The following is a 26185-nucleotide window of genomic DNA, read 5'->3' on the forward strand; positions in this document are numbered from 1 at the left end:
AGACTGGGTTTCCAAGATGTAGACATGAAGAAGGGGAGTATCCCATGTCTGTGAGAATACAAAGAGGTAGGAGGAGATGATGGACCAGGCCTGATTCTAAGGAAGTTTTTCATAGTGCTTCTCTTTCTACCCAAGAGCTTGGCCACCAGTGGCTGGGTACAGAGCACAATTTGCCAGATGCACCTACAACGTAGCAGCAAAAACATCGCCACATGCTGCATCACCTTCTCTACCATCCTCCCAGTTACCATTTTCAAGTAACTCAAAGTTACTGGATCCTCACATCAGCTGCTATAAGGGAGATATGAGTTAAATTAGTTAAGGAAATCATGCTGGAGTTTTGCCAAGTAACTATCATCTGACAGGGTCTTTTCCATCCCTGCTTAATGAATAACTCACTTGATACCCACACACAGTCCACCAGGACACTATTCAGTGGCTTAGAAGTGAGCTCTAAACTTCACAACTGAAGCATATAAAATTTTAAGCCACTACTGTTGTGGTCTTTGCCAAATCCTCTACATTCCATATACTACAATGTGCAGGAGCTAAAATACTGAAATGAAGGAACAGAAAAAGAGATTTCCTGATTTTCAAAGCTGAGATTAAATTAAGAGAGGCCATCCTCTGCCCTACCAAGCATATGGGATTGAAAGTGGGCCTGGCATCTGACGATCCACAGAAGTACAGGGGGTAGTAGATGGAGGTGGACGGTGGTGGTAATGGTGATGGTAGATGATAATGGTGGTACACAGTGGATCATGATGATGGTGGTGATGATGATGGTGGTGGATAGAGATTGAACCTGTGATTTCAATAATACAGGGATAAGATGAGAAAACCAACTACCAGTGCAGGTTAGTACTTCCTCTGCAATTTATAGTCTAAAAGAGTGGTCCAGATAGGACACTAAGAGGTTAAGAGACACAGACAGAATATTTCATAGGCAAGATCTGAACCAGCATCTTCCTAGGTCTTGGCCAACTCCATCTGCTACACCACAACTGCCTGATAATAATCGTGATAAAAACTAGTGTTACTGACATCATACAGTGCTTTAAGGTTTGCAAAGCTAACAGAATCATAGCTTTAGTAATGAAAAGGGCTGCAGAACTCAATTAATCCAAACACCTCTATTTAACATAAGAGAGTTGAAACTTGCTCAGGGTCACACAGAGAGGTGGTGTCAGAAGCAGTATATGAACCAAAGTTCTCTGACACCGAATCTAGTGCCACCAATGATACAGCAATGTAGTTTTATAAAATATTTTATAAGTTACACAAAGTGCCTTCTTCACAGCTCTGAGAGGTAAGGAATGTATTATAACCCCCTTTTAGAGCAGAACAAAATAAAGAACACAGGGGTTTTATCACCTACCACGATTACAAGGTTATTAACTCCCAAAGTTGGGACTTGAATGCAGGTCTTTTGATTCTGAGAGTACTGTTCTTTCTTTAATAACATGATCCTTCACAGGCATCCTCTTAAGCTTTCATATCTGGAAGGTTCTTGTTTTTTTTTTTTTTTAAAAGATGATAGAATAGAGTAGAAGAGAAAGAGAGAGCATCCCTTCAACTAGCCCAGGCAAGAAGTAACTCAGAAGTTATTTTTCAAAATTTATTTTTTTATTACACAAACTTTCTTTTATCCAAGTATTTTATGCTCATATTATGCCCAGTACAACAATGGCTCCCTAAAAAAATTCAGCCCATTATGCGCTATTTCCAGAGTTTACAAGTACATTAATGATCAAATAAAGCCATTAGGCTTATACCAGCTTAGAGAGAGACTCATCTAAATATCTGCTCTGCTCTTGCAATCCCAGAGCTGCACCATAATCTTTCAATTTATTGAATAATTACTGAGTTCCCCTTGGGGCCGCTGTTGGCAACAGAATCCTGGGCTAAATGGACCATGGCTCTAACCCTGTGTGGCAACTCTTATGTTCCTAATAACTTTCTAGGAGCAGGCAGAATGGTAACCGCCTCTCAGGGGGAAACTGGGGAGAGAAAGTGGGGGGCTGGGGGGAACACCTAGAGAATGGTAAGCAGAGGAAAGAGTCGACCAAAAGATTCCAATAACCTTAACTTGTCATTTCCTATAAGGTGTGCTTCCGCTGATTTTTGTGAAAACAGACAAAAGCAGGTACAACATTTTTTTTTACCCTTCAAGCCAACTGTAGTTGCTATGTAGGGTTATTTGTTACCAAGGCAACAGCGTATATCTGAGTGCTAATGGCCTGTCCTTTTGCCAGGCAACAAACAGTCTTGTGATGCAACTGCACCTGTCTCAGCTATGTGTTGCTATGGAGACGCTCTAGTTACCATGGTTACCATCACGCTAATCGTCTAGCAAGGGCAGACGTACAGCAGTCTTCCCCGAAAGCCCAGCTGTTCTTCCCAGTCTCTTGCTAAAGATTGATTGTCTAGGCATGTGATGGAATGCTTCTCAACTGAGATGCCCAAGAACTTCATTAATGCTATTTCAAAAGCTCACTTTGTGCTCCCTTCTTACAGAGTATTAGACTTGTGAAAGACTTTGGTAAATGAGTGCACTGTAAAAAAAAAAACAACTAACTACTGAAATTGACTTGTTAATCTATACAGTTCATAACTGACATAAAGCAGCTATCGAAAGATCATTTCTCTTAATCGTATAGCTGTGGTACAAACATTTCAGTAGGCACAGGAGACAAAAAGGCATTTCAAACCCAGACACCATTTTTTACAATGAAGTTTTTTTTAATTGCATTGTTTTTCAAACCTGTTAAATCAGTACCTTAAAAAGTCAGAATGCTTCTCCTCCCTTCAAATTATATCTTTTTGAAAAATGACTTCCTTGATCTAATAGAACCATAACAAATAAGTGTGTGAGAAAGAAAATAAAAGCCTTCATTGTTCTCTGCCGTTCACCTTGAAGAGACAAACACATACACTGAGTAACCACAACAAAATTATCTCTCAAGACTACGGTTAACATGGAGACTGGATTTAAGGACAATAGCGTGAAGTCTCGCAGTTCATATTTGAGAAAACTACAGCCGGGCTAAATTAAGCTGAATTCACCTTCTCTCAGTCTTGTGCTTTCAGCCTAACAAAATCTGACAAACCAACCTTGTAAGGTATTTCTTTTCAAGTAACTTTTACTATGTGGAAAGATTTGCCTCATCAATTATGCGGCTGCTTTTGGGACAAACCTGCCTCTACTCCCAGAAGTCATGGAAGGGGTAAGATTTATTCAATAAGATAACAACAGATATGACCAATAACTGAATTTTTACTAGTTCTCTTGATTATCTGCAACTATACCTTTTAAAGATCCACAGTATTTTTACTATTATAGTTGTTTTTAAGTAGAAAAGAAAGAGCAAAAACAGGTAGCAAATTATAAGATCAAAACAAAAGTTTGTTTTTCTTACCTTTGATATGCCTGAGGAGATGTGGGAGGTGTATTAAACACATGTGAATATGGGTGATAGGGTGTCTTTTTCAAGGCCTGTATGAGATTTTGTCTATATTCCGGGTCTATACACCACAAGGACCCTTTTCCAATACTCTGCAAAGAGAATTGAAAGAGAAAAGGTAAATTGGCTGAAGTGTGTGTAGCTGGAGCAGCATTTATTTTTAAAAGGCATCAGCTTTCTATTTGTTGACTATTTGACAGCATTACTCCATCGGAATGCAGTTCATTCTTGTTATTTAAAACGACTGTGGAAAATGAATAGCTATTGTTACCACATTATATTGTTAGAATAATATTATTGTAATCTTCATACCTCACCCACCAAAGGAAAATACAAAGGGGCTTTGCTATATTTCACTGTCAACTTTGAAGACCAATACATTCTCTTTGAAAGTAAGTTAAATGAGAAGGAAAAGAAAACAGGAAAAAGAAACAGGCTAGAACATCCTAGCAACTGCCTTCTTCCTTAAAATGAAAGGATTTAGTCCTTCAGCCACATGACATCAGAACCATTTCACCACAAAAGAAAATTAATCAGTCTGTTTTCTTCAGTTTGTTCATAAGAGAACAAAAGTTTCAGCTTGGAGTGCAATTCTGATTCCTTAACCAACAGTCTCTGGAATTACTCTTCCCTAACAAACACAAGAACGTAGGCAGTCTCTCTAAGCCCGAGCCAAAATTCAATATTTATTCTTTAGTACACAGCAATGTGCCCTTAAGAATTGTATCTTCAGAGGCCAATCTAAAAATGTAGATTTTTCTCAACTGTTCTATCACAGCCCGGCGATTTGCTTTCAAGTCCAACATGAATTACTGACTGAGAAATTTGTGTGAGCAATTTGAAAAAGGATTTTTTTCCCCCATAAAATTCTTAGACACACAGGAAACCTGGCAGCAGCCCTTCATGGTGTTCACTGCATTAACTGCATGCTTCCAAGTGACCCAATGTACCCAAGGTATTCAGATAAGGTAATTTGTAAATATTTACTGATTTAGTGAGAGGAAAAAAAAAGTTAAATTACATAACCTTTGCTCTTCCCCAAGTACTTTAAGCCAGAGAATCACTCCATTTTAAAAACTATTGTAGTAAGATTAACATTTGTCTTACAACACTTGTAAAGAAAACAAAAACTGTTATGAAAAAGAAAAATTAAGCAGGTTAGGTGGGGATGGGAAGAAACCACACCCAGGGAAGACTCAATGTACCATGTTTTTGAAAATCTCTAACTTTATCATTTTGATCCTTAAAAACTTGTGCTTCTCACATAATTTCACAGAACACTTAACTTAGAACTTCACTCGAAAAGCATATAAAAGTTGTCTCTCAATGAACAGCAGGAACTACTTCACAATGGTGGGATTAAATTTTTCTGGATAAGACTGTTTGGTTAAACACAGAATGTCCCCAAAGTTTTAGTGTAGTATTTAAGCTTCCATAGTTTCATAACTGCACTAAGACTTTAGTGACACCGTATATGGAATGATCAAGCAATACGGGGTAATGAAAGAGAAATAGGCTTGGAGGGCAGAAGACCTGAACTGGAGGCTCAGTCACTGGTAACCTTGCACAGCTCTCCCTCGCTCAAATCAAAGTCAATTGTAAGTCATGCCTTCATTTTCCTGATGCCACCGTCCTCTTCGAAAATGAAGGACAAACACAACCTGTTAGTAGATCAAGCTTCCTGAATGGGAACCCAGCTAGTTGGGTAACTCAGCTCATCCTCCCCCTCCCTCTCCTCCTTCTCCTCTCCAAAGGAGAGTAAATTTTGATGGCCAGAAGCTGCCCACTTAACTTGGGGTTTACTGGCTAGATTCCTAGATTCCTTCCTCCCTTCCTCTCTTCCTTCCTTCCTCCCTCCCTCCCTTCTACAAAACCTTAAACCCAGTTCACTGAGAACGTCATAGATTCAACCACAATAGGTCCCTGCCCATAGATTCAACCACAATAGGTCCCTGCCCAAGCTCCACTTAATGGTTATATTTTGGGCCCTTCAGACTTAGAGTCAATGTCAACTGTAACTGTTACTCTTTGGAACAACAACACTGAGGGTCTTCCCCTGCCAGCTTGATTTTTTTTTCTTTTTTTCTAATTAAAGGGGCCATCCCTTCATTGAATGGGCATTACCTCACTCTATGTGAGTATCTAAAAAGGCCTGAGCCTAAAAGTGCCAGGGTCTCCCATTGCATTCTGGGCCATCTCCAGTCATGCTGATGAATACCGGGTCACTGGATCCAGAGGGCTCTGGAGGAGAAGGTGAGGCTGGTGACCTTGCCCAGCCCTCCCTCACTCAAATCAAAGTCAACTGCAAGTCATGTCATCACTTCCCTGATGCCATGGTCTTCTTCGAAAAGGAAGGACAAACACAAGCCTGTGACCCAGGCCACTCCCAACCTTTCGGAATAGCCAGTTTCCTAATCTTTAAGATGAGAATAATAAAAAACATGATGATGATGACAGTGACTATTTACAAAGCGTTTTAAGGTTTGCAAAGAGCTTTACAAATATTATCTCAATCGATCCCCACAACAACCCTGGTGGGGGGGGTAGGGGCTGTTATTATCATCCCCATTTTAGCAAGTAAGTGTCTAGCACCAGAAGTGAACTTGGGCCTTCCTGACTAGATACCTAGGACTCTAGCCACTGAACCACCTAGCTGCCTCCATCAGGAAGATGACTTATTTCACAGAGTTGTAAACAAAACTATAAAGAATGATAAGATATATAATATTTCTATACTATTATGTGTAAGATATAGGTTGTTATATAACATGATATACATTATAATATGTATTATATTTATATATTACATATAAAACACATAACTATAAGATATATAAATATAAGAACTATATATAAACTGTAAAGAAATGCAATTTGTCACAACTTTACCATCATTATCATCACTATCCCCGGAACTGTTTAACCCTTTCAGTATGGCCTCAAAGGAACACATCGATGCTTAACACAGACATCTGTTATGGATAAAAACATAACTAACTACAGACACACCACCTAAAGCAAGTTGTTGTTTCTATTCTAAACATCACATTTCCCAGCTTAATAGTTTGGGTCCTTTTTTGTTTGTTTTGTTTAAAAACACAACAGGCTTTCACTTTGACATATGTGTGGTCTTATCTGTTTGGAAACTTTCAATTCATGCATTAATTTTCAAAACTCAAATTGTTTGGGGAGTTATGATCATACTTTCCAAATACTGGGTGAACCACGGGCAAATAACCTACACTAAAATTACCAGCCTTCTCCCTTGAAGAAGTCAGAGTAAGTATTAAAGATCTTTCTAAACAAGGAGACAGTTTAAAAAATTAAACAAAAAACAGCACCAACACCTAATGGCAAGGGAACTACCACCCAAAGTGTGACAAGATAGCATTTGTGCAAATGAGGCAAGTGTGAAAATTCCGTCTCTGCTTCCCCACCCTTCCCTTCCCATCATGCATTTCTGTTCACCACAGGATTTGGACATTCACACGCAATTTGGCTTTAACAACGTGAACATTTATAAAGCACTTTAAAAATATTGTCTAATTTACACCTGTAGCAAACCTGGGAAGTAGGTGCTATCACTATGCTCATCCTACAGATGAAGAAACTGAGGCAGGCAGAGAGGTTAAGTGCCTTGTTCAGAGTCACAGGGCAAGGAAGTATCAGAGTAAGGATCTCATTTGAATTCGGGTCTTTCTGATTCTAGGTGCAGTCCTACCCACTGCACCACAAAGTAAATATTATGCAGCATGCCGGGAGATTTTTCTGGCATTGAATCATGTACATTTATAAAATTAATGTTCAAGTCCTCTTCTGATGCCTCATTGTGGCATGAAGGTAATGCTGCATTCTTCATGGCCAGAACCTTTAAATAGAGCCCAGGTTTTTTTCTGGTCCCACCAAGCTAGAAAGGGTTTTAAGTAGAGCCCTATTAAGAGAGAGACTATCTGTTATCCAAGGACCATTCTAGTTAAGTTTGGGTAACTCCATCGTAAGAATGTTGGTCATAAACTAACAATTTGTTTTTTGTTCCAGTAAATCATGAAGACCCTCTACCGAGGCAGGAGTATCCAAACTGATGAGATTACGGCTGAGAAGTAGAAGTGTACCTCATGTCCACCCACTGCATTTTGCACCCTATGAGACTAGCCACCTGGCCAACACCTAGTCTCAGCTCTCTGGCATTCACATATCAATGAATGATGTATTCTGTAAGCATTAAGTATCCCCTCAGTTTCAGTCACAATACTGGAGGGTACAAATTCTAAGGTCAAACGGTCCTTGCTCCAAAGGAGCTGCAGTTCTACAGGGGAGAGAACACAGGCATTTATAGACAGACACAAACAAAACAGATAGGAGATAACCTAGGAGGTAAAGACACTAGCGGCTGGAAGAGGTAGGGTGGGGTGGGGGAACATTCTAAGGTAGAAAGGAGAGCTCTAACTGGACCCAGAAGGATATCAAAGATTTCAAGAAGCAGAGATAGGAAGGCCCAAAAGACAAACAATATAAAAAGGGAGATGGGGGATAGGAGTGCCAAGCATGAAGAACAGCCAAAAGGCCAGTACGGTGGGAGGGAAGAGGGTAAAGACTAATAAGTCTGGAAAGGTGGGTTGGCACTAGGTTTTTATTTAATCCCAAATATCAAGCAGCAGGGTTTTTTATATAACCCTGAAGATAATAGGGAGCTACTAGTTTGTTAAGGGAGACGATAAGATCAAACTTGTGCTTTAGAAAAATGACTAGCCACTGGAGCGAAGAGAAACCATTCAGGAGGCTTTTGCAATTGTCCAGGCCAGAGGGATGCTGGCCTGAAGTAGGATGGTTGGTTGTATGAATAGAGTAGTTAAGGCAAAGGCAAAGAAAGACATTGTGGAGATAGAAACAAATCTCTCTCCTCTCACCGCAGCTTTTGACCGTAGCCTTCCCCCATTAGACTGTAAGCTCTTTGAAGGCAAGGACTGAATTTTGCCTTTATTTGTATCCCCAGAGCTTAGCGAAATGCCTCACACACAAGAGGTGCTCAATAAGAAAAACTGAGGAGTCGAGGATGACCCCGAGGTTCAAAGCCTGGAAGCCTAGAAGGACAGCGGTGCCCTTGACATACGAAGGGAAGGTCAAAAAGGAGTGGTAAAGAGAATGAGTGAGGGGCGAAGAGAATGAGTGAGGGGCGAAGAGAATGAGTGAGGGGTAAAGAGAATGAGTGAGGGGCGAAGAGAATGAGTGAGGGGCGAAGAGAATGAGTGAGGGGCGAAGAGAATGAGTGAGGGGCGAAGAGAATGAGTGAGGGGTAAAGAGAATGAATTTTTTAATATGATGAGTTAAGATGTTTATGGGATATCCAATTGTGGGTGTCTGCAGAACGGATAGGGTGGGATACATAGATCCAGGAGTCATTTAACACAGAGATGAGAATTCCATGTAAGCTGACAAAGGCCACCAAATGAGAGTGATAAATGCTATAAAGCACCTGCTACAATGAGCCTTTGCACCACATTAAAGCAAGGGCATGGCATGACCGTAGCTGAAGCTGCCCCTCTCCCGCTGCACAGAAAACAAAGCTAAGTAGAACTGAAGCCAATGAATCGTTCATTCAATCTACAAGTAAATACCTATGTACCAAGTCCTACATGAGGACCCAATATAAATAAGTGGGGGTGATGAAAACAGGTATTACTTGGAGAGTAAGGAAGTGGCACATAGTGGGTGTGGATGGGACCTTAACAAATGAGAAATCAGGAAGAGCAACCAGAATAAAGAATGGCATCCAATAAATATGTGAAGAGCCCAGGTAGATGGGGCAGTGGGTAGAGCGCTGGGCCTGGAGTAAGAAAGACCCAAGTTCAAATCTAGCCTCAGATGCTTATCGGCAGCATTGCTGTGGGAAAATGACTTAACTTTGCTTGCCTCAGTCTCTTCATCTGTAAAATGAGCCAGAGAAGGAAATGAGAAACCACTCCAGTATCTTTGCCAAGAAAACCCCACAAATGGGGTCACAGCCAGACACAGCTAAAGTGAATGAAGAACAACAGTAATGATAAATATGTGAAGAAAAAGCAGATGGACTGGTTGTGCGGTGGGTGAGAAGAGAGAATATGTCTGGCAGACGGTTCATGTCCTTCATGGATCCCTGCGTGAAGTTAAAATAAAGGAAAGACGACTTTGAGTATGCTGGGCAGACCCCTCATGGTGAACTAAGCAGAGGCCATGGAGGAGATACTCGGGATGGGCGGGCCTCAAAATGGCATGGGATCTACTTCAATTAGATGACAGAGTCATTAGGGAATTTGAAAATGTAAATTATACAGAGAAGCAGTGGAGAAAGGGCTAAGAAGCCCTGAGTTCAGATTAGCTGACCCTGAGCAAGCCACTTCTAACGTCTCACTGCCCCTGGGAACTCTAAGGCTATAAATCAGAGAGATTCTGAAGCCAAGGAGAGAGTTTCTACTAAACAGGTAAAACATAGGGCCGGCCCAAACCAATAAACAAAACCACTGTTTAAAGACAAACTCAATGAATCCTACACACATGGCATGCTGCCATGACTAAGTGAACTGCCTCTCCATCTTAACAGGTGAAGATCTCTCAGCAGGTCAGAGCCACTGATACAAAGCTAACCATAAAATGAATTTTAGTCAATCAAATTCTGTCATTCAAACAGCCATCATTAAACACGGACAATAAAGCAACAGGGAAAGACTCTGAGTGGACTGACATGGTGAGCAGGAACAAGGGAACTCTCTTTGTCCCTCGTAACAGGTTCATTCAATCTCAACAACTCACATACATGACATGGAAGCTCATCTGATCACCATCCCAACCTTTGAGATGGATCACACCAGGACTATTACATAGAGAGGTGAAGCGACATCCAAAACCTGAAAGCTCATAAGTGGAAAATATGGACCTCTCACCTCGGTCCTAGTCCACATGCCCCACGAAGCTACGGACCATGTTTTGGTTAAACCTGCATCTTCCCTAGCTCCTAGAAAAATGTTCTTATGCTTAATACATGTTTGGCTACTCTTCTATTAAATAAGGCTTATCTCAGCTTAATAAATGCTTTTTTTTCTTCCTGCCTCCTATAGGAGGCTGCCTCTAGATTCATTCATTCAATAAAACATAATTATTAAATGCCTACTGTGTATGAGGCACTGGGGATACAGTGAGAAAAAGAAAAATGTTATTCCTACCTTTAAAAGAGATTACTTTCTTTCAGGGGCAAAAGGGAGGAAAGGAATGGATTTTCTGATAGGAACACAGATAAGATGTGGTGAGTGAGAGAGTAAAAGAACGAGAGAAGGAAAGTGCTCTAGGATAATTAGAAATAGGAAAGGAAAGAACATTTTCAGCTGGGGGAAGGGAAGCTACTAGAGAAGACTTAATGAAAGCAAGTCATTCAACCTCTTTGTACCTCAGTTTCCCCATTTGTAAAATGATACTCAAACTTTCACTAGTGGCAGGGCTGACATGAGGAAAATACTGTGGAAATCTTACAGTGCCATAGAATTGTGTGTTATCACTCTTCCCTAGTAAGTACTTGGTAATGTACTCCAGCCTAAAAAAATTCTTAATTTGAAGGCTTCAAGTTTAAAAACAAAACAAAACACAAAACCCTAGCTCCTCAGTTTATCAATTCTGTTTGCTTGAAACTGAATGTTAATTTGACTTACAATGAGAGCTGTCTATAATTGCTAAGTAGTTTAGCAAATAGACACTACCCTGGAAACATTTCACACTTCAAATCTCTGAGATTCCAAAAGGGAAAATACTGATGCTGTCCATTATTCCAATGAGTTTCTAAGGGAGGGTTCCATGCGGCAACTGAAAGGAATATAGAAATTGCTGATGTTTGCAATCCCATCTTCAAATATTACAATTGGTTTCATGTATCCGCTCAGAACAGCAAATGCTGGCTTTGAAAACTTTTAACACAGAAACATACAGAAGGATGGAAAGCTCAAGTGTCTTAGGTCAGGAAAAATTACATTTAACGCACCTAAAAGGGACATCAGAGGAAGCCTAATCTGATTTTAGTTTTGTCATGAGCTGGGGGATCAGAGCTTTTACAGTAATATAAGCACCTCCCCCCAAGATTTTAATGTGGATGCCTGGATTTCTATCAGAAATGGCTATTAGTACCAGGCGACATAACATTTTAAATGGCTACACAATCATAGGGAGACAGAATATCATACATGGGGCTAGATACCAAAAGTGTCAAAGGATTCCAAAACTAAGGAGAAATTTTTAAAAATCTATGGGGGAAAAGATATGTTTTGAGGACACATAAATATACATAAACATAAACTCCCACTATATGTATGCATGTGTGTACAAAGACATCAATACAAATCTCTGTATATATATATATGCATACCATCCATCTATCTATCTTTTACAGACATCTAATCATAAGACTCATAAAATGACAGAGCTGAAAAAAAACTTCGGGGAACATTTAATCCAACTATCTTATTTTACAGATGAACAAAGTGTGACACAGAAACAGGAAGTGATTTGCCCAAGTCACACATCATGGTAAAGGCAGACATGGAACCAAAATCCAGTTCCTGAACTGGTAAGGCATCAAAACATTGAAGGGAATCCAGAAAACAAAGAAACAAAAAACCTGTAAAAGGAGAAACAAATGAGGAAGAACGGGCATTCTAGGAAAAAAAAGTCTCAGCTCTGAAAATTCCCTTGCAATCCTACCAGGAAAGAACTGACTAAGGTACCTTAAAGAACCCAACTGACATACTCTTCCTGACTGACATGAGCTCACTGACCACAACTTCAAAAGCTCAACAAGATTAGAAAAAATTATTTAGGGCACCCAGAGACATGCTCTAGGGTTCTAGCTCCCAGGAACAAGAATTGTATTCCCAAAGCATCTAAAGCCTTAGAGCCAGGCCCCAAGATCAAGTAGCTGTGGGAACCAACAGAATTGGCCTGAGGTTCTAAAGTAATACTGAGGTCTGATCTGAACACTATCAGGGCTTAGAAAGCAAGGGATAAGAGGGAATTTGGGGTGGAAAAGTCAGAACAGAGACAAACTGGTTCCTTCGTGAGGAAGTTGAGCTAAGGACACACTATAGACATGAACACTGGAACATACCACACACACCTATGTTGGTCTACATTCATGGATGGACCAATGAAAATAGGCGGACCATGATTAAACTCCCAGCTCTGGTTTCCCTACTTGTTACATACCTGATCTGGGACATATTATTTCACTTCATCTGTAAAAAGAAGGGGGTTGGACTAGGGAATTTCTAGTGGCCACATGTGGCCTCAAGGCCATAGGTTCCCCACTCCTGGACAAGATGGACTCTAACGTCCCTTCTAGCTCCAGATGTATAATTCTACATCTTTGCATCACATGTGATTCTTGTTAATGTGTTTCTGTGTCTGCAACAGTAACCACCCAATGTACCAGAGGCCTTCCTTAGTTTTTAATAAATGTAGAGTGTTCCAAAGGTCTTAATACAGTTTGAAACTGTTTCAAAGTTTAGTACAGTTTCAAACTGTACCACGACCTTGGGGACACCCTGTACTTCATTAATTAAAGGATCAGGGATTTAAAGTTGGAAGGGACCTGAGAGGTCATCAAGTCTAGCTCCTTCATTTTATAGATGAGGAACCTGATGCTCAGAGGCTAAGTGAGTATCTAGTCTGGCATCACCCAGCTGGTAAATGCTGGATTTGAAGGTCTTCCTGACTCCAAACCCACTGTCATTATATTGTGCTCTGCACTGGTGCATGAGTGCCCCCACTGATGAGATATAAGACCCACTGATCACAGAAGCATGGAAGAAAGAAAATTTCTTTGGGGAATTCCTAGGCTTATAAATGGAGATGGGATGAGAGGAGCAAGGGGGAAAAAAAAAAAGGACTCATAAAACAAAGGCTCAATGATTGATTATAATGAATTTTGTTTTCCAAGTTCCCCTTTATTCATTTTCCATAGGATAACAGACAATTACTCCAAAAAGGGGGAAAAATAGAGTTTGAAGGAAAGGATTTGTGAGCATCACACAAAAAAATCTAAAAATGTTCCTCCTGACTATTCCCAGTGTTCAGAATGTTCTAATTTATGCTAAATGCAGACTGAGGTAGGGAAAAATTCTTTTAAAAAGAATTACTTGCCTGCTTAGTTATGAATTTTTATCTTCTGTGGTGGTATATGTGGGTCTCCACGAAATGGTTGATGTCATCACCAATCAAATACAATAATATTAATATGATAAAAATGAACAATTTTGAAGGTTTTTATAAACTGAAGAAGAAGAAAATGATTAGAACCAGGAGACCCACAAGAACAATGCAGTAAGAACAATTCTGAAAGCTGTAAAACTATGATCAATATGGTGACCATTCATGAATCTTAAGTATCAAGGATGGAACATGCTATCTATGAGTAAGATGATGGACTAGTAGGGTGTAAAATGAAACGAATATGTTTTGTGTACAGTCTTTGAAGGAACTTATTTTGCTTGACTACGCATATTTGTTACAAGGAATTTCTTTTCCTTTTTTTTTAAAATGAGGCAGAGAATGGGAGGGAGTGAAAAACTAGATTTGTGTAATTGTTTTTAAATAAAAGAGACTGGGGGAGGGTATAGAAATGGAACAGTGCATGCCATTACCTTCAGGTAAAGTTACAGCACTATTAATAGATTTACTTAAAAAAGAGCTCTCATAGCATGAAAATAATCAGTAGCTGTAACGTAAAAAGTAAATACATAGATAAAAATTTAAAAGTGGGGGAGGGGAATTCTCCACTTGGATTATGCTGGTCTCCTGTGGCACTGGTCTCCTAGGCAACAGGAGATGTACAGGAGTGGTAAGGGCTCGTATAGGGTGTCTCCAAAGTCTTGGTGCAGTTTTAAGCTTTAATAACTTAAAATAAGTTATTTTAAAGTAAAACACCCTGAAAACAAACTATTAAAGCTTAAAGCTGCAATAAGACTCTGGGGACACCTTGTACCAAAAAAAAGTGCCAATAACATCCAAGGAATATTTCAAACTCACTAACAACATGTCCTCCTAATGTCAGATGTAGAAATCCCTACCTTTACAGAAGTCTTTTAAAGACAGTAATAATTGTTTATGTAGCTAGAAAGATAGACATTCTGCCTCTGCCACATATGGGCTATGTGACTCAGGGCAAATGACTTCACCTCTCAATGTTCTAGATGGTGATGTATAATTCAAAGTAGGAAGATGCTTGTGGGCCAGACGTTGATTTAGAAAAACCACAAATTAACATTATGTATGTTATACTACATTTTTATTTATTTTGTTAAACATTTCCCAGTTACATTTTAATGTGGTTCTAGCCATGTGTTTTTTGACATATCTTTTCTAATCAACTCACAAGGACTATAAATTGTACAGAAGATTCTACAACGATAAACGGGGGCTTCCTCACTAGGGACTTTCCCGTACCAGTGAAATCATAGGTCTGGTCCCTGGTTGGTTGGCTGTTGTCCTCTGTTCTTGAAGATGACCAAAATTATATTACTACGCTAGAGTCAAGTTTCAATGTGTCTGACTGACCAGACCAATATGAGCTTGGAATGCTCCACCACAATTCGGGCACAAATAGTCTATATGAACATTTCGGGTGGATACTCTAAATTTGCACATCCTGTGTTTCTTTTGAGCTGTTTCAATTCTGCTTTGCCCATAGAGCACAGCACCTTTTCTGATGTGGGTACACCATGCTGAGCGGTCCTGTGCCAGTGTCTCCCATGTCACAACAATCAATTCCAAAGTTCTTAAGAGACACCTTGAGAGTGTCCTTATATCACTTCTTCTGACCACCATGTGAATGCTTGCCCTGTGTGAGTTCTCCATAAAATAGTCTTTTCGGCAGGCGTATGTTTTGCATTCAAACAACGTGGCCAGCCCATCAAAACTGTGCTCTCTGAAGCAGAGTTTGAATGCTTGGCATTTTAGTTCGAGTAAGGACCTCAGTGTCTGGTTCCTTAACCTGCCAAGGGATCTTCAGAATCTTCCTAAGACAATTCAAATGGAAGCAAGTCAGTTTCCTGGCATGGAGCTGGTAGACTGTTCAGGTTTCACAGGCATACAACAATGAGGTCAGCACAATGGCTCGGTAGACCTTCAGTTTGGTAATCAGTCTAACACTTCTTTTCTCCCATACTTTCCTAAAATCATAGGTCCGGTCCCCATCACTATCCTTAAAGACAGAAATCATTCCATAATGTTCTGTATGTACACTGTGCATCTGGTCCTTATGACGCTTTCATATAATTTTTTCCTAATGTATATTTCCTAAGTTTCTGAGGAACTTAATATTAAGAAAGGATATTATACCTTGGGCACATCTCTCCAGTGAATACCAAAAGTTCCAACCATTTCTGGTACTTTGGTACAAAAGCATTTGGAACTTTAGGTAGTTTCCTGAAACACTCAATCTCCAAGATCATGACAGTTTATTTTGTAACCCTTGTAGGACAGTCACTGTTTTTTTCTTATCAACAACAACAAAAAATGCACAGAATCTCAGCAATGGAAAAGGCCTTCAGAGATCATCCCCTAAGATCCATACTTGAGCAGAAATCCCCTCCAGTCTCCGCTTAAAAGAGAATCATACTATTTGTCCATATGAACTGTTTTACCTTGGGGCTATATCCTAAAATACTGTATAAAATCAAAAGGCCTGTGGAAACAAGCACCAAAAACTGCTCACATTTCTACACTGCTTTTAGGATTTAAGAAAATATACACTGATAGCTTGTTTTATAGCACCTTAATTTTTTATTATCTGTTTCACCTTTCCTTCTTAGTGTGACATCCCTTTTCTAGTCTCTTCCAACAGGTTCCCTTCCCCATGACTCCCACAGTCATTTACCTGCTCTACTTTAATTTCTTGGAATTTATTTAAATCAATATTTTCTTGTTTATTTCTCCTTTCTATTTCCCTATCTGGTTAAAGATGTGGTTCAAAAATCTCTCCTCCTACCCTCCAACTTCTTGTTTTTTGCTCTATTCAACTCTAAGAAGTTTTGCTTTGCTTTCTCCTCATTATCGCTCTTCCCTCTCAGTCTATTACAAATTTTTTTTCTAGATTCTTGGGCTACACCCTGACTTGTTCCTTCTCAATTTTCTCTGCATCCTTCATGGGGATAAAGCTTCTAAAGGAGCGATCATGAGTTTCTTCTTCTATCCAATAACTATGTAATTTCTATTGTACAAGATGTACCTATTCTCTTTTTTGGGGGGTGGCGGGTGGGGGGGAGGTGCTGCTGCGTCTTCATCTTAGAAATATCTATTTGTAAGAGAATCCATGTCAGAAGGAAGCACTATCGTATAGCAGAAGTGACTCTGTGTCACCAATAATGGGGCCGATCCTATGCCATGCCCTTAACGCCCCCAATCTCCAATTCTAAATTCATGCTATTCTACCTCTGGTGTTAGGCCACTCTACACCATTTTGGGAGCTGGTTGCTCTTGAGGACCGATAGACATCCTCTCCTTGGATAGGATGCTATTCAGGAAGGTACAACCCATTCTCAAAGCGGGTAGTCAAAGAGTGTGAAAACTCTACTCAGATGAAGCCCATTACAAAGTCTCTGCCTGCCACTGCAAACACATACCTTTTATCACACGAGAATGTTCCTTAGTGGTATCCTGTTCTATCCCTTTCACTTCTCCTCTCCTTGTAAAGCAGGTCATCTCTGAACTTTCTTGTCCTTCCATCTCAGATTTTCCCCTACACTGTTTTTAATCATATTCTCTCACTCCCTCTCTTATTGATACAATAATAATAGCTCGCATTTAAAGAACTGCTTGAAGTTTGCCAAGCACTTTAAAAATATTATCCCATTTTAGCCCCATAATAACCTGCAGGTGCTATTATTATCTTCATTACATATATAAAGAAACTGAGGCAGACAAAGGTTAAGTGACCTACCCATGGTTATACATAGAGCTAGTAAATGTTTCACACCTGGATTTGAACTCAGATATTTCTCTGACTTCAGGTCCAGAATTCTATCATGTTGCCTAGCTGCTATATTACTAATTACCCCTTTGCTATTCTCCCGTGGAACTAGAGTTTGAGGAATGGAGCTTTCCTTTTTTTTCCTGGAAGCTATCTATAGATACTCTCAATGTGTGCTGTCTAAATTCAAAAGTCCTAGACCACTTCTTGTACAGTTTCTTGCATTATGGGATTTAGGGTCTTTGAATTTGTCATATTCTTCTAGAGGATTATTTCAGAACATTGTTTCTTGAAGATTTAAGTCACTTGCATAGAGTTCATCCACTGTTGCCTTTAGCTTCTCTTCTGCCAAATTTTCTTCCACCTCAGTGTTTTCTCATTACCCAAATTCATTATTCTTTGACAGCTTATACTTCTTTGGAGCCATTCTTTATCATGTACTCAGTTTTGCTTTGTTTTTTACTCTGTTGCATTCTTTTTAATTCTGCAATTAGAGCTCTGATTTCTAACCTATATTCATTCTTAATTTTTTTTTCTGTTTTCTCTCTAGAACTATTCTGCAGTTTTTTGGTGATGTTCCATGATACCTGGAGACTTCACTGGATTTCCTCTCATTTGGTAATACAATTCCTTTTCTTTAATGTTATAATATTTGTTCAAAATGTATGTTTTCTCTTTAAGGTTTTGCTCATTCTTCACTCTGCTTTTATGATCATCTCTGTTGTTTTATCTTCTTGTGAGCTAGATTTTTATTCAAGGTCTTGATGTCAATCTTTCTCATTCTTGGGTCTTTCCCATTCCATTGTTACAAATATACATGTGGCTGGAGTACTGGGCAGCTTCTAACTCCTCGACAGGTACATTTTGGGAGGAAAAATTGGCTTGGCCCCTGTCCCTATCTTGAATTATCTCCAGGGACAGAGGACTGATCCCACCTGGGTTTCCAGGTTCCCTCCCCTTAGACCCAAATGTTCATTCCTTTCTGGGGGGGGTAGTAAAAGAGCCACCTGTACATTTTTCATCCAGCCTGTGTCTTTGACCCCTCCTCCCCACTCCAAACACTGTCCCTTTCCTTCTAAAGGCTGGAGAAGAGCAGTGTCTGCCCCTCTTGTGGGGGTTGGTGGGGTTCAGGTTTCTGGGCTTCCTAAGTGATAGGCCTCCAAGTTTTCTTGTACTCACTGGGGTATGTGCATGGAGTTAGCTGGACATGGGGATGATGTGTGGCAGTTCTAAGAAGTCAAGTTCTCCAATGTTAATTCAAGAGATTTTACCTTATGTAGACATTACCTTATTTTCAATCAATCAGTCAATAAACATTTATTAAGTGCCTACTAAGTGCCAGGCACTACTAAGTGCTGAAAATACAAAGAAAGGTGAGAAACACTCCATGCTTTCAAGGAGCTTATAATCTAACGCAGATCTTATCACCATAATTAATATGTATCTACTACATAATTCCCTTCTTGAGGTTTGGGGGTTGAAAAAGTTTGTGGAAAGCAAATATCCCACCATCTTGCTGGTCCCATGATCCTGTTTTTAAGTTTTACGAAGTATCTTCTCCAGGAGCAGATTAACTATTATCCTCATTGTAAAAAAAAATGAGAAAAATGACGCTTAGGGAAGTTAGCTAGCACATTCAGTGCCACTCAGCTAGTTAAGTATTAGACCCAGGACTCAAAACTTGTGGCAGAAGCCCCTCTAGGAGATTTTTTTCATTCTTTTAGACTTAGGGAAAAAAGTCGTAACTTAATGATAGCAAAATTACAGAGAGAGAGTAGGCCTCCATACTCTAACTTCATCCCAGTAAAGAATGCAGAAATGTAACCAATTCTGTACTTATCTAAAACCTCATCAAGAACCAATGGCAATCTGGGCACAGTGACAGACTGTGCTGATATACTAAGCTATGAAAAAGCCCTTTCAAGAGTCCTCTGTACCTGGAAAGCAAAAAAGGCTAATCACTTTATATATGTTAAAAGATGACTTCCCAAATGCTCAAATAGGATAAGGATGTATTATTTGATTAAAAAAAATTCCTAGGAAAAGTGAAAAGCAGTCTGGCAGAAATCAGGTTCAGATCAACTCCTCATACCATATACTAACATAAGCTCCAACTGGATACATGACTTAAGCATAAAAAGGTCACATTATAAACAAATTAGAGGAGCAAAGAAGAAAGCACCTTTCAAATATACAGACAGGGAAGAGTTCAAGACCAGAAAAAGAGTTAGAGAGGATTATAAAAGATAACACAAACACTTTCGATTACAAAAAAATCTTAAAAAGTCTTGGACAAACAAAACCAACCCTGCTGAGATTAAAAGGGAAACAACTGGGGAGCGAATAGGGAATCTCTTATCTCACAAAGGTGTCATTTTCAAGATATATAAGGAAGAAGTGATGCAAGTTTATAAGAATAAGAGCTATTCCCCAATTGATAAAGATCTAAGGCTGTGAACAGAGTTCTCAAAGGAAGAAATCCAAGCTATCAATAACCATATAAAACTTCTCCAAATCACTAACAATTAGAGAAAAGAAAACTGAAGCAACTCTTACCTCATACCCATCAAACCGGCAAAGTTGACAAAAAAGTACAAAGACAAATGTTAGAGGCATTGCAAGAAAACTGACATATCAACACACTGCTGGTGGAGGTATAAGAATTGGCCCAGTCATGATATCTATTAAAAAAAAATAAAATCAAATTAAGGGATGAGAGAGGAATATACTGAGAGAGAGAGAGAGAAAGGGAGAGACAGAAAGGGGTTAATTATCTCACATAAAAGTGGCAAGAAAAAGCAGTTCTGTAGGAAGGAAAGAGGGGGCACATGAGGGGGAATGAGTGAATCTTGCTCTCATCAGATTTGACCTGAGGAGGGAATAACATACACACTCAATTGGGAATCTTACCCCACAGGAAAGGAGGAGGAAGGAGATAAAAAAAGGGGGACTATAGAAGGGAGGGCAGATGGGGGAGGAGGTAATCAAAAACAAACACTTTGGAAAAGGGACAGGGTCAAGGGAGAAAATTCAATAAAGAGGGATAGGATAGGAAGGAGCAAAATATAGTTAGTCTTTCACAACATAAGTATTGTGGAAAGGTTTTACATAATGCTACCCATGTGGCCTATGTTGAATTGCTTGCCCTCTTAGGGAGGGAAGAGGGGAGAGAATTTGGAACTCAAAGTTTTAAAAACAGATGTTCAAAAAAAAAGTTTTTGCATGCAACTAGGAAATAAGACATACAGGCAATGGGGCATAGAAAGCTATCTTGCCCTACAAGAAAGTAAGGGAAAAGGGGATGGGGGGAGTGGGGTGACAGAGGGAGGGCTGACTGGGGAATAGCGCAACCAGAATATAGGCCATCTTGGAGTGGAGGGGGGAGGGTAGAAATGCGGAGAAAAATTGTGAAAATCAATGCTGAAAACTAAAAATATTAAATAAATTAAATAAATTTTTTTTTAAAAATTGGCCCAGTCATTGTCGAAAGCAATTTGGAACTATGTCCCCCAAACTACTGAATTATACATACCCCTTCAACACAGTGATAGCCCTAGTAGGCCTATGCCCCAAAGAAATCAAAGAAGAAAAACAAAATCACACATGTACAATAAAATTTATAGCACATCTTTTTTGTGCTGGTAAAGAATTAGTAATTAAGAGATTCCTGCTAACAGCCAAACGATAAGCAAAGTATGGTACATGAATGCAACAGAATACTACTGTGCTGTATGATAGGATGAAGGGGGCAGTTTCAGGTCTCTATGAACTGATTTAGAATGAAGTGAGAACAACCTGGAGAACAATTTATATTGTAATGATAATACTATAAAAACCAAATTAGAGTGGGTGTGCTAGGCTTCTACAAAGGGGCCTTCATGGACTATTTTGAGTAAAAAAAAGGGAAATAATTATGGTATCTAATCATTACGCAGGGTCTTTCGATAGCCTTGTAAACTTTTATGCTTTTAATAAACTTGAATAGTTTTAAAGTTTTTTGGTCACAAGATCTGAAATAACATTCAATACAAGTATGTAATGGAGTTCTGCTAAACTTGGATAAAATTTGTTTTAAAATGTCATCCCTAGATTTTTTTTTTCTGTCATTCCCCCATACAAAAGAACTTTAAGATCTTCTATAGAGCCATTCTATAGCACACTAGCAACAGCAAAGCACAATAAATAGAGAGCTGGTCTTGCAGTCAGAAATCCTGGAGTCAAGTCTTGCCCCTGTCACATACCATGTGTGACCTTGGGCAAATGAAATTGCAGAGAAGGGTCAGATGTGCATTAGCAGCAAGAGTTTTATTACTGAAGTTTCCTATGCTTGTAAGATAACAGGTCTAGTCCCTATGCCTCCTACCACATTAACTTTCTTCTTGATGATAAGAAGGTAAACTAAATGTTCTACAATTCTCATAACTTAAGGCCACCAAATTTGAGGAAAGATCGACTGCTTATCATCAGAAAGACGTTAGGTCATTTCTATAATGTTGACAACCCAAGTGACTTTTGGTTAAAAAATTCAGAATTACAGGGGCAGCTAGGTGGCACAGTACATAGAGCACCAGCTCTGGAGTCAGGAGGACCTGAGTTCAAATCCAGCCTCAGACACCTGACACATGTACTAGCTGTGTGACCTTAGGCAAGTCATTTAACCCCAATTGCTCTGCCAAAACAAACAAACGAAAAAAACCCAGAATAACAAAAATGAGATTGTAAAAGCAAAAACTATGTAATAGAAAGACAGAGAGACCTGAGATCATTAGACCTGGCTGGGTTCAAATATCAGTTCAAGATAATGAGGTTGATATCAGGAACAGTGCTTGGCACGCAGTAGGCACCTGATACATGGTTGTTGAAGGAAAGAATCTCTCTCAGATGACTGTGAGGCTTAAAGAGGGAAAGTGAAAGCATGTCATTTTGAATTTTAAATAATTAGGCAAACGTAATCCTACAGGGAAGAACACAGGACCTAAAATCAGCTGTGATATTTCTACTAACCACAACTTAGCCCCATGAATCAGTTGCATCAGCTTTTTTTTTTTTACAAAAGTGACCATCACACCTCAGAGGGTCATTAGGATGAAAGTTCTTTGTAAACCTTCAAGTGTTATATCAAACAAGAGCTTATTATAATTATCCAGACACTATATACAAGGAGTCCCCAGTAAGGAAGGGCTAATGGATTCATCACTGATTTTTAAAGTAGAAAGAAGAATAGATTTGTCATCAAAGGACTTAGATTAAAATTCCAACTCTTCTAACTTTCTGTGAGTTATTACAATCCATGTGATCTTTAGCAAATTGCTTAATGTCTCTGGAAAGATAGAGACAGGTGTATCTAGATGAAAGAGGCAGCTAGATGGCATAGTGGATAGAGTGCCAGCCCTAGAGTCACGGTGATTTGAGTTCAAGTCTGGCCATAGAAACTTACTAGTAGTGTGACCCTGGGCAAGTCACTTAACCCTGTTTGCCTCAGTTTTCGTCATCTGTAAAATGAGTTGGAGAAGGAAATGGCAAACCAATCTAGTATCTTTGCCAAGAAAACTGCAAATGGGGTCACAAAAAGTCAGATACAATTAATCAACCAAAAAAAATGCACATACATAGACACATACACATATATATGTATATATACATGCATATATGATATATAGTATACATATATATAATAGATGAAAATACAACCTCTTTATCACTTGTCTGCCTTATTATAACTGATATAGTTTTCTATTGTACTTGTCACACATTAATTATTTGTAAATGGCCTGAAATGATCCTACACATTTGGCACATTTGACTGTAATGCGCTACTCATTTCTGTGGTAAAAACAATGTTAAAAGCCCATGAAGGCATACAGAAATGGGCACACAAGTGCACCAAAAGGTCTTTAAACTACTCTGTACAAATCTAAGCTGTGAGTTATGCTCTGGGCTTAATAGTTTAACGCTTTAAGTGCCGTCCTTCTTGTATAAAAATGATGGTACCAGTGTGCATTGCCCTCTGGAGGAGTCATTTTCCCAAGATGAATGACGAGATATGTACCTGTTACCTCTCCCCACTTCTAGGACTATTGGTGAACCACTAGAGGATGTGGAGGCGGGAAGAGAGAAAGCCAAGCTTTGTCTGAAAGGGGACTTAAAACCAATTCTTCCTGATTCCAACACCAACTCTCCATCCACTATTCTGGTCAGCATCAGAAGCCTCTTTCCAAGTTCAGACACAGGTCCTCTTACAGATAATGTTGGTTGAGAAACTGAGATAATTTATCCCCTCACCACATTTCCCCCCCAAATCCACACACATTCTGGGGTGGGAGTGGGGAAGTAGACAACATTTACTAGCCTCCAAGTTATGTATGAATAATATCACTGCGATGGAGAATTTCAGAAAAGCCTAATAAAGATGAAGCCTGGTACTTCTGAAGTAGTAGAAAGGACCACCCTCTCCCAACCTCCTACTCCCAAAATGCTCATGGTTTCAGGGAGGAAATGTGATAAAAAGAACAAATTATTCCAAGTCCCCAGGTCTCGAACCACACAAGAAGGAGATCTAAATTTTGTTGTTTGTTTTTTTTTTTTAGATGAACAAGAAACCACAAACTGAAGAAGGCCCACTTAGGGATCCTGGATGCTTCTCAGTTTATCTGCATTGAGGTAATAAGTAACGCCGAGGAAAGGCTTGTGCTTGACAATTCAAAGAGGCTCAGTCAAGTTTACTACAAACTCGATTAATAACTGACAGGCAGACAGAGCACTATACTAATGAATGAACGAAAGCTGCCCAGGAAGCACTCTGCCAAGGGTTAAGAGTTACCTTATTATAATGCATAGAAAAGAAATCCCTGGATTAACTAACACTTTACACAGCCCATTTCATCTGACAGTCTGAAAGCACTTTATAAATACCATCTCATTAATCCTCAACTACATCCTTGGGAAGGAAACAGGCAGCCAATAGTATGTATCCCCATTTCTCTACCAAAGAAAACATGGCAAAAAGAGTTAAATGAGTCATCCGTGAAAACCCAGTGATTCAGGGGCCATATCTCTATTGTTTCCAAAACACTCTAAATTCTTGATTACCCATGGACAGATTTACCCACGTCAAACTGTTATTCCTTGACTAGCTTTCTCCTATTGTTCAATATATTCCCCAGTCATCTAGCCCTTACCATCAAGTCCATCCCCAATCCCCACCCTTGGATGCTCAGGCTTTGCAACCAAACTCTATGAATAAATCTAAGCTAAACATAACTGGAAAGGTAAATCTGCTGCAATAAAACCACATAATACATTCTCCAGCCAAATTTAAATTATTATTGGATAACCTACTATATTGGGTGATTGGCTCCACTACATACTTTCCTCCACTGGTAAAGGGTAGAGAGTGGAAGATAAAAACATTTTGTTTTCAAAAGTGAACTCCAATATAAATACTTATTTCTGGTGAAAATCTTGATCGGGTGGAAACCTTTCACTTTAAAAAAACTTTTGCATATCACGTTAGCAACAATGGGCATCTGTATCTGGGTTGCTGAGACTTCAATTCTTCCTACAAAGATGTTCACAATAACTTCAACAGGAAAGCAAGGATTTGCTGGAAATGTTTGTAAATAGGCTTCTGGATGGTCTGGACGGCTCAGACATCTGTCAAAAGCATTGGACAAAACTAGTTAAGACCCCATACAACCTGCAAATGTCCTTTCTAGAGCATGCATCCTCCCCACTCTCACATGGGGGCCAGTGCTTCTGAATGCAAACAGCCACTAGTCAAGGAACCTTTCATTTTTTTCCCCTAGCATTTAAGTGAAGTGGCACAGTGGAAAGCGAGCGCACTGGGCTGGAATCATTAAGACTTGAGTTCAAATACGGCCTCAGACATTTCCTAGTTGTGCAACCCTGGGCAAGTCACTTAAAAAAACTGCGTCAGTTTCCCCATTTGTAAAAAGGGGGTCATAATAGTACCTACTTCCCAGAGTTACAGTAAAGACCAAAGAAGATGTTTGTAAAGTGCTTAGCACAGTGGATGGCACATGTTAGGTACTTAATAAATGCTTATTCCCTCTCCCGTTTAGAAACAAAAACAAAATAATTCTGAAAAGGAATAGGGTAATAGAGGTTTCTGGGTTAGAAGTCCTTTTTCCAACAGGAGTTAATTCATTCCCTAAAAGGGGTGAGGTAGCTTTACTAGTTGTCTCCTTGCTCACCTATAATGCTAGGACTGAGGTCACCCAAGGACCACTATAACAACTACCAGGGGAAAGGTCTTATAGCTTGTGGTATTCTCATATCTCCAGGAGGAAGTGATTTCTAAACAGTTACAGGCCCTATTTTCAGCCTCATAAGACACCAGAGTGTCCCTCTAGTAGGTCTAGAAGGCCAACCTTGCAACTGTTTCACAAACAATTCCTCTATAATGGAAGTCCCACTTAACATTTTCTTCCCTGGGCATGCTAGCCCTTTTTGGTAGCATACATACTCAATCCTCGATGATAGTGGAGGCGAGTGGCTCAGTCACAGTGTCCAAAACCAAAAGGAAAAAAAGAAAAAAAAAGCAAGAAAGAGAAGAAAAGAAACCTAAAGCGCACAGTGACCATTGGAGCCTTGTTGACTCAGCAGTGCAGCACCCAGGGGTCACCAAGGGCAGGGAGCTTTTCAGAGACACAAAGAGGACTTGTGCTATGATGAACACTGCTCTGAAAGGCAAGCTCTGTTCTATTCATTCTCAAAGATA

The 26185-nt window shown here is 39.5% G+C and overlaps 1 protein-coding gene across 5 annotated transcripts in view; it reads right to left on the reverse strand.

The window, feature by feature from the left end:
• The window catches only part of FOXN3 (forkhead box N3), a 498668-nt gene that overhangs the window by 210987 nt on the left and 261496 nt on the right, over positions 1-26185 (reverse strand). For all 5 annotated transcript variants that reach the window (XM_036769520.1, XM_036769519.1, XM_036769522.1 and 2 more), the window contains exon 3: positions 3420-3556. In XM_036769520.1, coding sequence (XP_036625415.1) covers positions 3420-3556 — 137 coding nt within the window. The remainder of the gene's footprint in view (positions 1-3419; positions 3557-26185) is intronic.

This window comes from Trichosurus vulpecula, chromosome 8 (assembly GCF_011100635.1).
Source record: "Trichosurus vulpecula isolate mTriVul1 chromosome 8, mTriVul1.pri, whole genome shotgun sequence".
Taxonomy (NCBI): domain Eukaryota; kingdom Metazoa; phylum Chordata; class Mammalia; order Diprotodontia; family Phalangeridae; genus Trichosurus; species Trichosurus vulpecula.